We start from the raw sequence: 13,163 nt of genomic DNA, 5'->3' as shown, positions 1-13,163 counted from the left end.
TCCTCGGACCCCTACTGTGGCGCGCATGCGCGTTCTTCAGCATCTCTGGACTCGGCTTCAAGGGTTCTAAGAAGTCCATGCTTTTTCTAAGCTATGTAGCTTTCTCAGCTCCAGGCCTGGACACGTGTTGAGAGATCCCGGCTTGGGGAGGGCGTTAGGGGGCCCAGAGGGGACAGAAGATTCTCAGCCGCTAAATGATCCTGGCCAAGTGCCATATCTCTTTAAGCCTCAGTTTCTTCCTCTTTCATGAACTAGGCATTATAATAGTACCCTCTATTCCTCGTCCCCGTTGGTCCCGCCGGATTTGGGGGAAGACTCAGTGAAATCACCAATGTAAAGCACCTGGCCCCTGCCCCACACTTAGTAGGCGGTCAACGTCTTGCGTTGTTATTACTTTATACATTAACTGGAAGGGAGAACAGGCTTGCATTGGGATATTGTAATTATTTGTCATTTTACTATCTACATCCTCCACTTTCCTTTAGGTCTCAGCTCAGCGTTATCACCTCCTCCAAGAAAGCCTCCCTGGACTCCCGCCCCCGTCCTATTCCTGCCCACTTTGGGTCGACACTGTCAGGGATGGGTGTGGTGTGTCTCGCCCTGGGCAGCCAAGCCCAGGGCTGTCCTGCTGTGCCCTCCAGCAATGCCCCAGGAGGTGACTGTTGAGTGAAAGGATGAAACTTGAGTGCAAAAGGTGAACGACTTACCTCTGGGGAACAACACAGGGACAAGAAAGAAGCTCAGAAAACTTCTTGTCCAGTCCCCTTCTCTCAGATAATGTAGCAATACGATTCCAAAATTGTAAGCCCAGTCTTAAGTGTAGGGATGAATGAACACACTGATTAAGCCCCCCAGACAGTGGGGATGGGGGGACAGATTGAGATTTCGTGGGCCTCTTTTTCTTTATTTACTTTTAAAGATTTTCATTAAAATATAGCTCAATGCAATATTGTGTTAGTTTCAGGTGTACACCATAGTTATTCGACATTTATACACCTAAAGAAGTGATCACTGCGATAAGCCCAGTACCCGTCTGACACCGTAAGCTATCACAATATTATTGTTTTTTTAGTATATCACAATATTATTGGCTATATCTGCTATGCTGTCCATCATGACTTATTTGTTTATATCTGGAAGTTTGAACCTCATTCCTCTTCATATTTTCCTCCCCCTTTTTTTGATTTTTCAATTACAGTTCACAGTCAATACGATTTCATGTCAGTTTCAGGTGTACAGCATAGTGTGGACCTTTTTTTCAAAAGTACAGTCAATGGCCATGCCACCCTGAACAAACCCGATCCCGTCTGTTCTCTGAAGCTAAGCAGAGTCGGGCCTTGGATGGGAGATCACCTAGGAAGATCAATCCCTTATAAAAAATAAGGGATCGTAAGCTGACAAGGTCCTTGCAATCTGTGAGGTCAACGAAGGGTTGCCTCACCTAAAAAAAAAAAAATGTACAAAATTACATGTACACATTTAAATAGAGCACCACAGAAATCCCAGACAAGTGAGGGGCTTTGAAGCTTAATCTCCAGATTCCTTGTAACTAACCCCATCTCTGCTCTCAGCTATAAATACCAAATATCTCAATCTTTCTTCCTTCTTTCATACACAGTAGAGTCCTGATGTATTGAAGAATGAGAGGCTCTCTGCTAGACTGTGACCTTAGATGGGACCCCTGCAAAGCCCTCCCCCATGTCTGTTGAGTGACCAGATCAATTCTTCCATTCCTTCTAACTGGTAAATAAATCCCAGGCCAGACTCACTCTCCCCTCCACTAGGGGACGCACAACACCGACCAGAGTCTGTGATTTCAGGTTCTAAGGGAGGAGGGGGGCTGAGGACCTGAACTTCTGGGTCCTAAGGTTAGGGATCCCGGACTCCTGAGTCTGAAGGAAGTGAAGTCTGGGGTCCCAGACTCCTGAATTCTGGGGGAGGAGTTGTCTGGGGACCTAGTTCTGGGGTCTTAAGGGGAATAGGACTTGGGGCGGGGGGGGGGGCTGAGAAGGAAGGAGTCTGGGAAGGGCACCAGGATTGGTTGGAAGTAGAACTGGCCTGGGCAGAGGTTTGGTTTGGCTTAAGTTCGTGGGAAACAAGTGGACAGAGCAGGGATTGTTCCCCCAGGGTACCCCCTCCCCATCGCCCGCTAGGTTTGGCAGCCTCAGCTCTTCTCAGGCCCTGGGGACTTGGGGACATTTCCCACAACCCCTCCCCAAGGCCCCTGTTTTCCACTAGACTCACAGCTGCCCAGCCTCAGGACCTGGGAAAACTGCCCCAACAGTGCTGAAAGGCTGGCAGGAGGTTAGTGCCAAGCAGATTAGGAGAAATGCAGGCCCTGGGTCCCAGAGGCCAACAGCCCCGCCCCTAGGGATCGGGGGCCAGGAGTCAAGGTCCCCGGCCCCTCTACCATGGGCTTCAGCACTGTCTTCTCTCAGACCACAGAGCCTCGGTTCTTATTTGCACACCCTGTGCTTTTTGCCTGTAATTCCCCACTGCCCAGAGACCCCATTCTGACCACTAACAATCCCACGCAGACCTGGGGGCCAAGCCGGTGCCCCTTCCCCTCCCCCATTTTCCAGCAACAACAGCTCCAAGTACTTTTCCTTGTGATGCAGAAGCCTGGGGGGCCCTTCCTGGGCCAGAGCCCACTACCTATTCAAGGCAGCCGCCCCCAGGCCTTGATCTGCTGACTTCCTCTTTTCTCCCTGGCCTGTGTTGCTTTCGAGTTATCTTCTCCATTGGTCTGCTTGCTCATCCTCTGCCTCCTCCCTGCGCCCCCCTCCAGCCTCTCTATTTGAAGACTCAGGATGAAATAGAGCGCCTGGCCCTGAGTAGGAGCTCAGGAAATGTCATGACTGTTGCAAATAAGAAGAGAATGACAGACAAAACATGCCACAAAGCTGTACTCACTAAACCACATGGAGTTGGGCCAGGACCAGATCAGCAGCATTTTGAGGGGTCACATGGAGACAAGACTGTCTCTGTCCTTTCCCTGCTGAGCTTCAGGGCCTGGTAGGGTCTCGATAAATGCACGTGAGACAAATGTATAAGAACTGTCATGGAGCACAGCTTTGGCAGGTCTGTCCTCGTGGGTCCCAGCCAACCTGGGCACTGACTTTCTATGCTCAGCAGTGACTTATGGGCACTAGTCTCCCCTCTGTCACAGCACTGTTGGACAGCTCCATGCAATGACAGACGTAAAGTGGCAGCCCACGGCCTGGACACTGCTAGAGACCACTGCAGGTTAGCTCGTCCATGGTTTGTCATTTTACAGATGAGAAAGGACCTTAGTGAAGAACAGTCTCTAATTTTGTCGTTACGATCACATATTGTTACTCAGCTCTTTATTCCAACTGACCAAGTTAGGACTACATACAAACACTGGGCTCTCAGTAAATGTTGGCCTGACTTAATGAGTCCTCCATCTTGGCTCCTGAGGTCTCAGAAAAGCAATCACATCGAAGAGAATAAACTTGGCTTTTTTTATTAATGAGAAATCAGGCTAAAACTGGGAGCAGGATGCCTGGGAGCTGCTAGGATGTAGGGGTAAGTCACAGAGCCAAGCAGTTGCTGAAGTCTGGACTCTCCCCTTCTCTGCGATAGGGGGCCCAGCTGTTACAGGTCTCCCTTCAGCAGAGAAAGGAACTGGTCAGTTAAGATTCCTACGTAAGTGCTCACAGTTGCCGTGCTTACGCTGTACATGTCCCTGGGGAGAAAGGACAAAAGGTCTGAGGAGGGGGAGGCTGGGACCTAGACTCCTGGGTCTGGGGTAGGAGGGCCTGGGGGCCCAGACTCCTGGGTCTGGGGTAGGAGGGCCTGGGGTCCCAGACTCCTGGGTCTGAGGGAGGAAGGGCTGGGGGCCGGGATCATGAATCCTGCCAGAAAAGGCGACTGAACCCAAACTTCTGGATCCTAAGAGAGGGCAGGCTGGGACCTCAGAATCCTGGGTTCTGATGGCGCTGGGGACCAGAGCCGCGATATCTGGGCCTTGACAGAGTGTAGGTTTGTCAGACTTCTGAGTCTGGAGAAGAAGGGGCTGGGGGCTGGGGCTCCTGGTGCCCGGCGTGGAGGTGGAGTGATACCTGATTTTCTCGTCCACGGGAACGTATGTCTTCTGGTACAGGGTATGGGCCGCTGATTTGGCTGTATCCCAGTAACCAGTGAGTGAATCTTGCACCTGGGAGAGCAGCGTGCTGCTGGGAGCCTCATCTTGCTGGGGCAATTGGGCCCCCTGGACCTCTGCAGGGAGAGAGTGTGTTGGGAGAGTTGGTGGGCCTGCGGGGGGAGGGGGAAGGCAGAGAAGGAGAGGAGGGGCCAGGGGCTGGGCCACACAGGACCTGGGCAGGGAAGATGCTCAGGGCTCACCCCCCACCTCACAGCCCCACCTTCCCTGTGGCCCACACCCACCAAATCCCAATACCAGGAGGATGAGAAGCAGAGCCAGGAGATATCGGGTGTCCATGGCGTGGGAGGAAGACCTGGAACATTGAGGAGGGTGTGGGGCAGGGCCACTGGAGGCATCTATTCCTGGGGTCCTTCACCCAGAAGGAGGGGCTGGGATCCCCCTCTCCCACAGCCTCACCCAAGTCGGGTTACTCATGGGTCGCCTCGGGCCTTCCTAACATTCTGTGACTCCGCTCCTGATTTTAACATCTTAATTCTAACATCCATTCATTCACTCAAGAAGCATTTCTTGAGCACCTACTATGCGCCAAACACAGTTCTGGGCCCAGGCGTGAACACGGCAACGGCCCCGCCCTTAGGAAGCCCACGTGAGAGAGAAACAAAATGAACGAATATTAAATGAATAAAATATAGAGCATGTCACATGGAGATAAGAGCTCTGGGGGCAGAGAGTGTGTTGTGCAGCCTGGGAAAGCCTCAGCAGAGGGTGACATTTATGCTAAGACCCAGTCAGTGCAGGGACGTGTGCCACGGACTCGGCTAAAGACCACTGTTTGGCTGGGCGTGTTTCTGCTACGTGGGCCCCGCTCGACCCCCATCCATCCATCCCACCCATGTGGTTGTGAAGAGCTTGGTATCTGACCCAGGAGAGAGAACAGCATGGGCAAACACTCTGCGTTTCTAAAGTCTGTGTTTCTTACACAGCAACTAACGTCGCCATTCTTGCAGTTTCTGATTTAACAATCTTTGCCCCCTCCCCGCCGACCACCCCTCCATTTCGGGCCCTCTCTTACCAGACTCTGGCGGGCGGTCCTCACCAGCTCCCAGGAGCAGAGAAAGGCTTTATAGCTCCTGGGATCCACCTCCCCTCCACCGCCACCTGGCCGCCTAGGCCAAAGTCCAGGCCAACGGAACCACCAAGGGGGTGGGATGGGGCACAGAGGGCAGTGACGTTCCCTGAGGTCAAGCCACAGAGAGCCCCCACTCTGAAAATCCACCCCTGAGAGGGACAGGCTGGGTGGGGGCTGTAGTGGGGCTGGGGGTTCTGGGCACCCACCAGGAATGGGTCTGGGGTCTTCATCGTGTGGGAAGTAAAGGCAGAGCTCTGAATGAGGGGTCACTGTGGGGACCTGCAAACCCTACCTGCTCCCCAGATCTCACCCTCCATCCCAAACTGAGGAGCCTGAAGCCTCCCGCTCCCCGCAAGCCCACAGCGGGTCTCAGGACTGGGGGGTGGTCACTCCCCCCACTCCTTCCCTCAGCACCCCTCAACCCTCCCTCCCTTGCCAAGCGTCACTTCCTCTACTCATTAACCGCTGGAGGAGTGTGGGGCGAGGTCATCTCTGGCCTCACTGAGGAGAGACTGGGACAGGGACACAGAGAATAATTTCTTTATTGTGGAGGCTGTGAACATTTTAATCCCGGTTTCTGTCCCCCATACGGATGCTGGGGACACAGGTCGTGGGCCTTGTTCAGGAGGCTGTCCTTGGAGCTGCGAAGCCGGGCCTTGGCCTGGGGACCCAGGTCCCACAGGTGGTTGTTAGAGTAGGTCTGCACGAAGTCCTAGAAGGCCTTGGGGACCCTGCAGGAGAAGAGTCATCACAAATGAAACCCCAACTACTCCCAGGTCTCTGCCCTGTTCACCCCCTCCTCCCTCAGACCAGGATCTGGGCCCCCAGCCCCTCCTCCTCCAGCCCAGGATCTGGGCCTCCAGCCCCTCCCCCCAACCCAGGGTCCTGGCCCCAGCCCAGGGGCCCGGCCCCAGCCCCTTCTGTACACACTCGCTGGAACCACTGCCAGTTCTGTCTGGTCCTAGTCAGCAGCGGCTCCACCAACTCCTTCACTGCCCGCATCAGGCTCCGGGAACTACTCGCCGGCCCTGGCAGGGGGGCTCAGGGTTCCTGCAGGCACTTCTTGCGGGCATTCTAGGTGGGACCAGGGGCAACCTGGGTGGACTGGGACCCCAGAACCCTTCCTCCTCCCTTTTCCTCCTCGCTCACTGTCACCGTCACCCCTAGCGGCCCAGGGGCAGCCCCCATGAGCAGTGCAGGGTGCACACAGGACGACTCTCGGTCCCCGGGGAAGGCGGTCGGCAGGCCTGTGCTACCCTGGTCTGCCCCCACGTCCTTGCACCCACCTGTCTGTCCAGCACGCATGCGCCCGAGCAAAGCCCCACCCGCAGAGAGCAGCCGTCACACGGGTGCACGGGTGCACCCACGTATAGAGGCACCCACCTGGCCCGCGGTGTACCCTCGGGCAATGACTCAGCCTCTTCAAGACTCAGTTTCCTTCCTGTAGAATGGGATGATTGGACCTTCCTCATGGGGTTATTGTGAGACTTCGGAGTGAACACGCGTAAGGCACGTGTTAAAACTTTCAATGCATGTGCACAGTCTAGATATAGTCGCACCGGTCCTCACAGACACACACACTCAAATCTTTTGCACACACATATACCACGGCTGCATATCCGTACTTACACACACTCAAGCACACGTGCACGACCACCGTCATCTGTTCCAGCCCCTCATCTGTTCCTCACACGCGGCTGCCACGGACACATACTCCCAGACACGCTCACACATCTGCACACTGCAGAGCGCACAAGCTTCGTATCCACGTGTCTGCAAACTGTACCGCTCGTCACACAATCACGCTCACACCCCACACTGCTACTGGGTCCCCACAGCTGCCCGCCCGCTCCTCACCCACAACGTGGACCAAGACCACAACGCAGAGGCTGAAGGAGGGCAGGGCTTGGGGCCACCGTCCAGGGAGCAACATTTCTGGGGGCTCTGTCCCTCTGTGCTCTGCTCTCCAGGCTGGGGGAGGGGGAGACTACACTGGGCAGAGCCCTCTCCTGACCGCCTCCCCACGCCCCTTGGCAGAGACTTCAGAGAGAGAGACCCAGGTGACAGTGACAGTCAGAGGCTATGCCCGCCCCTCTTACCCTCTTTCCCGTCCTCCTGGCACCCTGGCCTGACAGGGAAAGACAGAATGCTCTTCGGTCTCCTGTGCTGAACTGCATTCAAATCCCGGATCCACCTCATGTGACAGCCCCTCCTTCTGGTCTCAGTTTCCCGCTCTGTAAAATGAGCCCTGATCCATACGCCAGGTGGGACATCGATCCAGTGAAACGGTCCCAGGAAAGATGTTAACACGGAGCCCCCTGGGCAAGGAAGGTGCCCACGATCATCTCCGTTTATCATGATTTATCTCATCCCTTGGCTATGCCAGACATGTCCTCACTGTGTGGCCTGGGTAAATACACCCCTTTCTCTAGGCCTCCGTGTTTTCAGCTGTGAAATGGGCATGGTGATAAACGCCTGCCTCACAGAGCCCGTGTGAGGGGTGGGTGAGGCGGGGAAGGAAAGCTCCAGGCCCACGCAGTAGGGGGTTATCAGCATCAGATTCTGCCCTATGTTAAACAGAAAGAAAGTGAGCCTTTTTCTCCTGAAGGACCCAGCCATGAGCCAGGACACGTGGCCCACGGCTCAGCCGGGGGACAATGGGCCATGGTGGTCAGACAAAATGCAGGACGCCCGGTGACATTGGAATTTCAGATAAATAATGTGTTTCATTTCTAGTATAAGTATGTCCCGTGCCATATTTGGGAATCGTTCTAAAAATTACTTGTTGTTTATCTGAAATGCAAGTCTCACTGGCATCCTGTATTTTTAGGTGGTAAATATGACAACCCCACCTCAGCCACGACCTGAACGACCACACAGGACAGTACCGACCCGGAGGCCTCCGAGGGAATGCTGTCCATTCCGGTGGCCTCAGCATAGGCTCTGGCACACAGTAGGTGCTCAACAGACGTTTCCCAGAGCTCCTCACCAACAACCATCAGCCAGATAAATCCTCCTAGAGTTTCTGTTTGGGACGATGAAAAAGTTCCAGAAATGGATGGTGGCGATGGTTGCACGACGTTATGAATGTACCTAATGCCACCGAACTGTACATCTAAAAGTGGTTAAAATGGGACATTTTATGTTATGTTTCTTACTGTAATAATAATAGAAAAAGAAACAGGTCGCCGTGAGTCGTGTTGTGGCTCCACGTCTTTCTGGCTGTGTGACCTGGTGCAAGTTGCTTAACCTCTCTGGGCCCGTTTATTCATCCACGAATAGGAGTCATGGACCACCTGTCCTGGAGAGGAAAGGAGATTGTCTACGTAAAGTGCTGTGCGCAGTGCCAGACATGCCACAAAGGCGCTCGGTCAATGTCATCTGCTGTTAATTAAACTTGCGTTTCCCGAACATGCGCGATGCACCAGGCACAAACTCGCTGAGTGAACTCACAGCGGCCCTGCGAAGGGAACATCTCTGTTGTTCCCATTTTGCAGATGAGGAAACCGAGGCTGCAAGAATTGAGGGGTAAGACCACTTAGCCACGGCCTCTCAAGCAGCAAGTGGGGAATTTGAACCTGGCCATGTCACTCTACCCAGCTAAGCCAGGACAACCTCTGCCCCATGTCCCCGCTCAAATTCTAGACGGTGAGGGGGAGGTTGGAGCAGGGCAAGGGGTGGGCCCAAGAGGAGGTCTCTGACCTCTGGCCCAGCTCCAAGGTCACTGTGGGCTGTTTGCTTCTTGCAATGTTTGCCCATCTCGGGGACAGGAACAGGCTGAAGGTTGTTCGAGGCTGACCTAGAGACAGCTCAAAAACAACTTTGGGGCAGATGGGTGGAGAGAGGTCACGAGGAGGGAGTGGGGTTTGGGAGAGGTAGGCCCCAAGACCCCAGCGCGTGTGTCTGCCCAGAGCTTGAGGCTGTCTTTACAAACGAAATGCACATTCACTCTGTGAACTGTGCCTCCAACTCCTCCGTCCCATGAGTCTCTGGGCCTGCAGCCTGAGAACTCTCCAGGGGCCGATGAAAAGGCTTGAAAAGAAGTTTATTGGCTCCAAAATGCTAGAAAAAGGGCCAAGTAAAAATTAGTAATTGTTCGATTAGATGGATATAGAACATACCCTTATGCCAACTAGCCAACCGCAGCACAACTCACACGGTTAACATCTGCCGAGAGATGTGGGTGCATTTTCTTCTGCTGGATATGACGTGAATGAGGCCGGGGGCCGGGCGTATGTGTGGCAGCCACCGTGTTCCTCAGGGCGACTCAGGGAAGAGGGAAGCGGAGTAAGAATGTGGCACCTGGGACCACCACCCGGGTTCAATCCTGGCTCTACCGACTTTGGGCTGTGACATTACGTAGGTGACTTTAGCCTTCTGTGCCTCAGTTTCTTTCTCTGTAAGACAGGGTCGATGATAACATCTACCTCAGAGGGGTTTTGTGAAAATGTAATGTTTAGTTTTTTTCTTCTCCGGATTTAGCACACTTGTTTCACAGAATATTATTGAGCCTCTGTACCATGCTGAGCCCTCTGCTAGGCTATGCCTGAGGACACGGTGGTGATGATGGCCCTGGCCCTGTCCTCTGGGGGCTCACAATCCAGTGGGGGAGACAGACAGGTCACACACAGTGACCCAGAGTGGGGAAGGCTGGGATGGGGTGGCTTGACTCAGCATGGAGGTCAAGGAGGGCTTCCTGGAGGAGGGAACATCATTGCTGAGACTTGCGGGGTGGGGACTGTGTCCGTCTAGCCCAAGTCCTATCCTTGACTTCTTCCATATCTCCTTCATTATCTATTGAAAATGTAAACACCTACTGTGTGCACGGTGACAAATCACCCCAGTCCCTTATCTTGGACAGCCCACCAGGGAAGAGTACTGTATAGCAGAGTGTTAGCCCCAGGTCTCCATTTCCTGGCTGTGTGACCTTGCACAAGTGACTGCACCTCTCTGGACTTCAGGGCCTTAATGGGATTACTAGGGAGGGCCCAGCTCTCAAGGTTCCTGTGAGGATTCTTTTGAGATCTTGAAGTCCAAAGTCCTCAGCACAGGGCAAGTAGAGAATCCACAGTGCATTTGAGTCCCGCTTCCTTTCCCCAGAGGTGCACCCCGCCCCTCCCCCAACCTGTCCCACAGCCCTGGCGGCACAGCAAAGAAGCTCTCAGAATTCTCCATAGGATTTTTATTGCTGGTGGTAGGGGGTGGACATGGCCATGTATTGTAGAGGAGGTCCTCGGTATAGGGACCAAAGGTTTTCAGAGCACCCTCTTGGGCACAGGCAGAGCAGAGGGGCTCCCACTGGCATTCAAAAAGTGGTTTCAAATTTCTCCTTTACTTTATGGAACAACTCCGAAAACCAGTTCCTGTAGGGAGAGATGGGGGAGGGGTCACTGTGCTTTGCCTTCTCTGGGGGCGCCCAAATCCTGCTCCCTGACTCCCTGATCTTGTCCTGCCCTCAAGAAAACAGCAGGGCTCCCCCCGCCTGTGAGGGGAGGAGAAAGCCTGGGCTGGGTGGCCAACTTCTGTGCCTCAGTTTCCCAGCGGCACCAGAGAGCCTTAAAGTCTGAACACTCTGCCTCCGCCTGGCTTTTGAGGCCTTGTGTCTCTTACTACCAACACTTTCTCTAAGCCGGCTCAGTCCCCTAGTCATTCAAGGCCCCTTTCCGGGCCCCTGCCTCTTGGGCCAGGCTGTACCCCTTGCAGGGAATGCCACTGTCTCCTTGAGTATCTGCAGATCTTTCTGCCTCAGGCCTCTACACTCACCCTCCACAGGGGACATACTTCCCAAGTTTCTCAGATTTCTGGCTGGATTTTCCTAATCATTGGGATCTTACTTTAAAGTCTTATCTCTTCAGAAACCAGTCTGCAAAGGCCCCTCCTCAGTTCTTGGCAGTTTAAACCCACCTGTTTATCTTCTCCCGGCTCAGCTCTATCTGGGCTAATCTGGAAATCCACTGGTTTACTGTCTGTTCCTTCCCACACTCTCTCTCCCCTACAGACTGTCAATCCCGGCCCCCCCTGCCCCCAACCCTATCGCTGGGACTTTCTCTTGTTCATGACTTTTATTCCCCATGTTGGAACCGTTCCTGGCACTTAGCAGGTGCTCAATAAACATTTGTTCATGAATAAAGGATTCTCTAACTCACCAAATGGAGCCGGCGTTCGTTAAATACCGTGTCGGGCATTTCGAACGTGCCAAACGCTATGCCAGTCCCCTAGTCTACCTCCCCTTAGAACCACCCACTTCACAGATGAGGAAACTGAGGCTCGCGACCACACAGGGTGCAGTGAGTCTTTGCCAGCCTAATCCGTCAAACCTCCAAACTTGGGTCTTTCACCACCCCCCAGGACCATCTCTACAGTGGGGCTAGATGGGGGAGTCAGGGAACCTGTCCCCCGAGTCTGAGCACCCTGAGATCCAGCTGTGTGACCACAGGGACAGTGCCGACTTTCCCAGTCTGTTAGTGGATACCCCCCTCCCTCCCACACGCGGGGAAGGGTCCTAACTGGGTCTTCTCCGAAAATTCGCTCTTTTTGATGTGGTCTATGGCTGTCCGGAACTTCTCCTCCACGGTGCTTCCAAACTCCTTCAGCTTCCCCGGAATGCTCTCCAGGGAGCTGGAGATATGTGGGTCCGCCTGCGCTGGAGCTGGGCCTGTCCAGAAGAGGGGCGGGGGTGCGACAATTTCAGTATCGGGAGCTCTTAGAATGAGCTTCCAGGGATGGAAAAGGAGACCTTTGAATATGGGATTCTTGGGGTCATGGTATTGTGCATTGGGGGTAGGTGCTGGTATGAGTGACAGGTGGCGTTCAAGTTGCTGAGTATCTGCTCTTAGCACTGGAACCTCCCCCTCCACCTCTGCCCTCTCTGGTCATAAAAGCAAGACAGCCAATCCCGAAGGAGTGAGAGTCCTTACATCATCTGTAGCTAGGGCGCCCCTGGGCAGATTGGTTACCCGCTGGACCGCCCTTGAGAGAACACTGAGAGCTCATGTGATGGGTGGGAGAGGAGGGTGGGAAGAGCGGGGGTGGTGCTGATCAGTGGACAGCAGGGGAACCAGGGCACAGGAGGGGCCCAGAGCTCTCCAGGGTCCTCCAAGCCTGGGCCCCAGGCTCATGGCCAGCTTCACGCTTCCAACTCTCAAACTCCCAGATTCTCTTATCCCATCCACTTTTACCTTCCAAAACCATCGCCAGAACCACCGCCAGGACCGGTAGCGACAGGATGAGCCTCATGGCTGCGCCGGAGGGGTCTGGAAACAGAGGTGGAGGTTGGGGTGATCAGTGGCGCCTCTCCTCCCTCCCCCAAGGTCCCTCCACTCCTCTCCGTGTGCTCTTGGTGTGTGTGTCCAGGGTCCCTTCCCAGCACCGAGCACCAACCTGGATCAGACTCTGGACAGCCTTGGGAGTAGGTCCCAGCCTTTATTGTCTGGGGAGAGGGTGGGGCAAGTTTACTTCCCTCCCTCAGAGGCTCCCCTGGCACCTGCCTCCCTGTGCCCACCCACCTTTTCCTCTTCTGTCCCTCGCTGGTGGGGGTGGGGGTCAGGTGGGTCACTGTCAAGTCCCTTAGCCTGAAGCCTCTTGCCGTTCATTACCCTTGCCGCCAAATCTCCCTGTTGGGGGACCTCAGCCGGAGCCCCTAGTTCCCTCAGGGGGCAGCCTTCATCCTCTCCCCCTCCTGCTCTCTGTTACTCAGTAACTCAATTCACACTGTGTCCCCAGGCCACCTCTTCCATCCCTTCCCCCTTCTCAGCAAGCTTCTTCAGCTCAAACAACTCTTGCTCCATGCCCGTGGGGTCACACAGTCTGCCCCCACACTCCCGCCCGCCACGCCCCCTCCACCCTCCTTTCAGGCTAGCCCTTCGGTCCCCCCTCTCCTTGCACCTGGCGGCATCCGGGCCTCTC

At 54.6% G+C, this 13,163-nt stretch overlaps 2 protein-coding genes across 2 annotated transcripts; both read right to left on the bottom strand.

Annotated features, from left to right (window-relative positions):
• Nucleotides 1-3,466: 3,466 nt before the first annotated feature.
• APOC2 (apolipoprotein C2) lies at nt 3,467-5,274 on the bottom strand. Its single transcript, XM_039866174.1, has 4 exons — nt 5,202-5,274; nt 4,411-4,489; nt 4,086-4,242; nt 3,467-3,709 (listed from the first exon to the last, which is right to left on the bottom strand). Exons 2-4 carry the CDS (start codon nt 4,463-4,465, stop codon nt 3,619-3,621), a joined length of 303 nt encoding a protein of 100 aa, XP_039722108.1. The 5' UTR covers nt 4,466-4,489; nt 5,202-5,274; the 3' UTR covers nt 3,467-3,618.
• Nucleotides 5,275-10,425: 5,151 nt separating this feature from the next.
• APOC1 (apolipoprotein C1) lies at nt 10,426-12,627 on the bottom strand. Its single transcript, XM_039866173.1, has 3 exons — nt 12,437-12,627; nt 11,766-11,913; nt 10,426-10,621 (listed from the first exon to the last, which is right to left on the bottom strand). Exons 1-3 carry the CDS (start codon nt 12,492-12,494, stop codon nt 10,564-10,566), a joined length of 264 nt encoding a protein of 87 aa, XP_039722107.1. The 5' UTR covers nt 12,495-12,627; the 3' UTR covers nt 10,426-10,563.
• Nucleotides 12,628-13,163: the final 536 nt, after the last annotated feature.

The sequence above is a fragment of the Pteropus medius genome, unplaced genomic scaffold (assembly GCF_902729225.1).
Source record: "Pteropus medius unplaced genomic scaffold, Ma_sr-lr_union100, whole genome shotgun sequence".
In the NCBI taxonomy this organism is placed as follows: domain Eukaryota; kingdom Metazoa; phylum Chordata; class Mammalia; order Chiroptera; family Pteropodidae; genus Pteropus; species Pteropus medius.
Note: the sequence above shows the minus strand (reverse complement) of the source record. Positions and strands in the feature narration are given on the sequence as shown.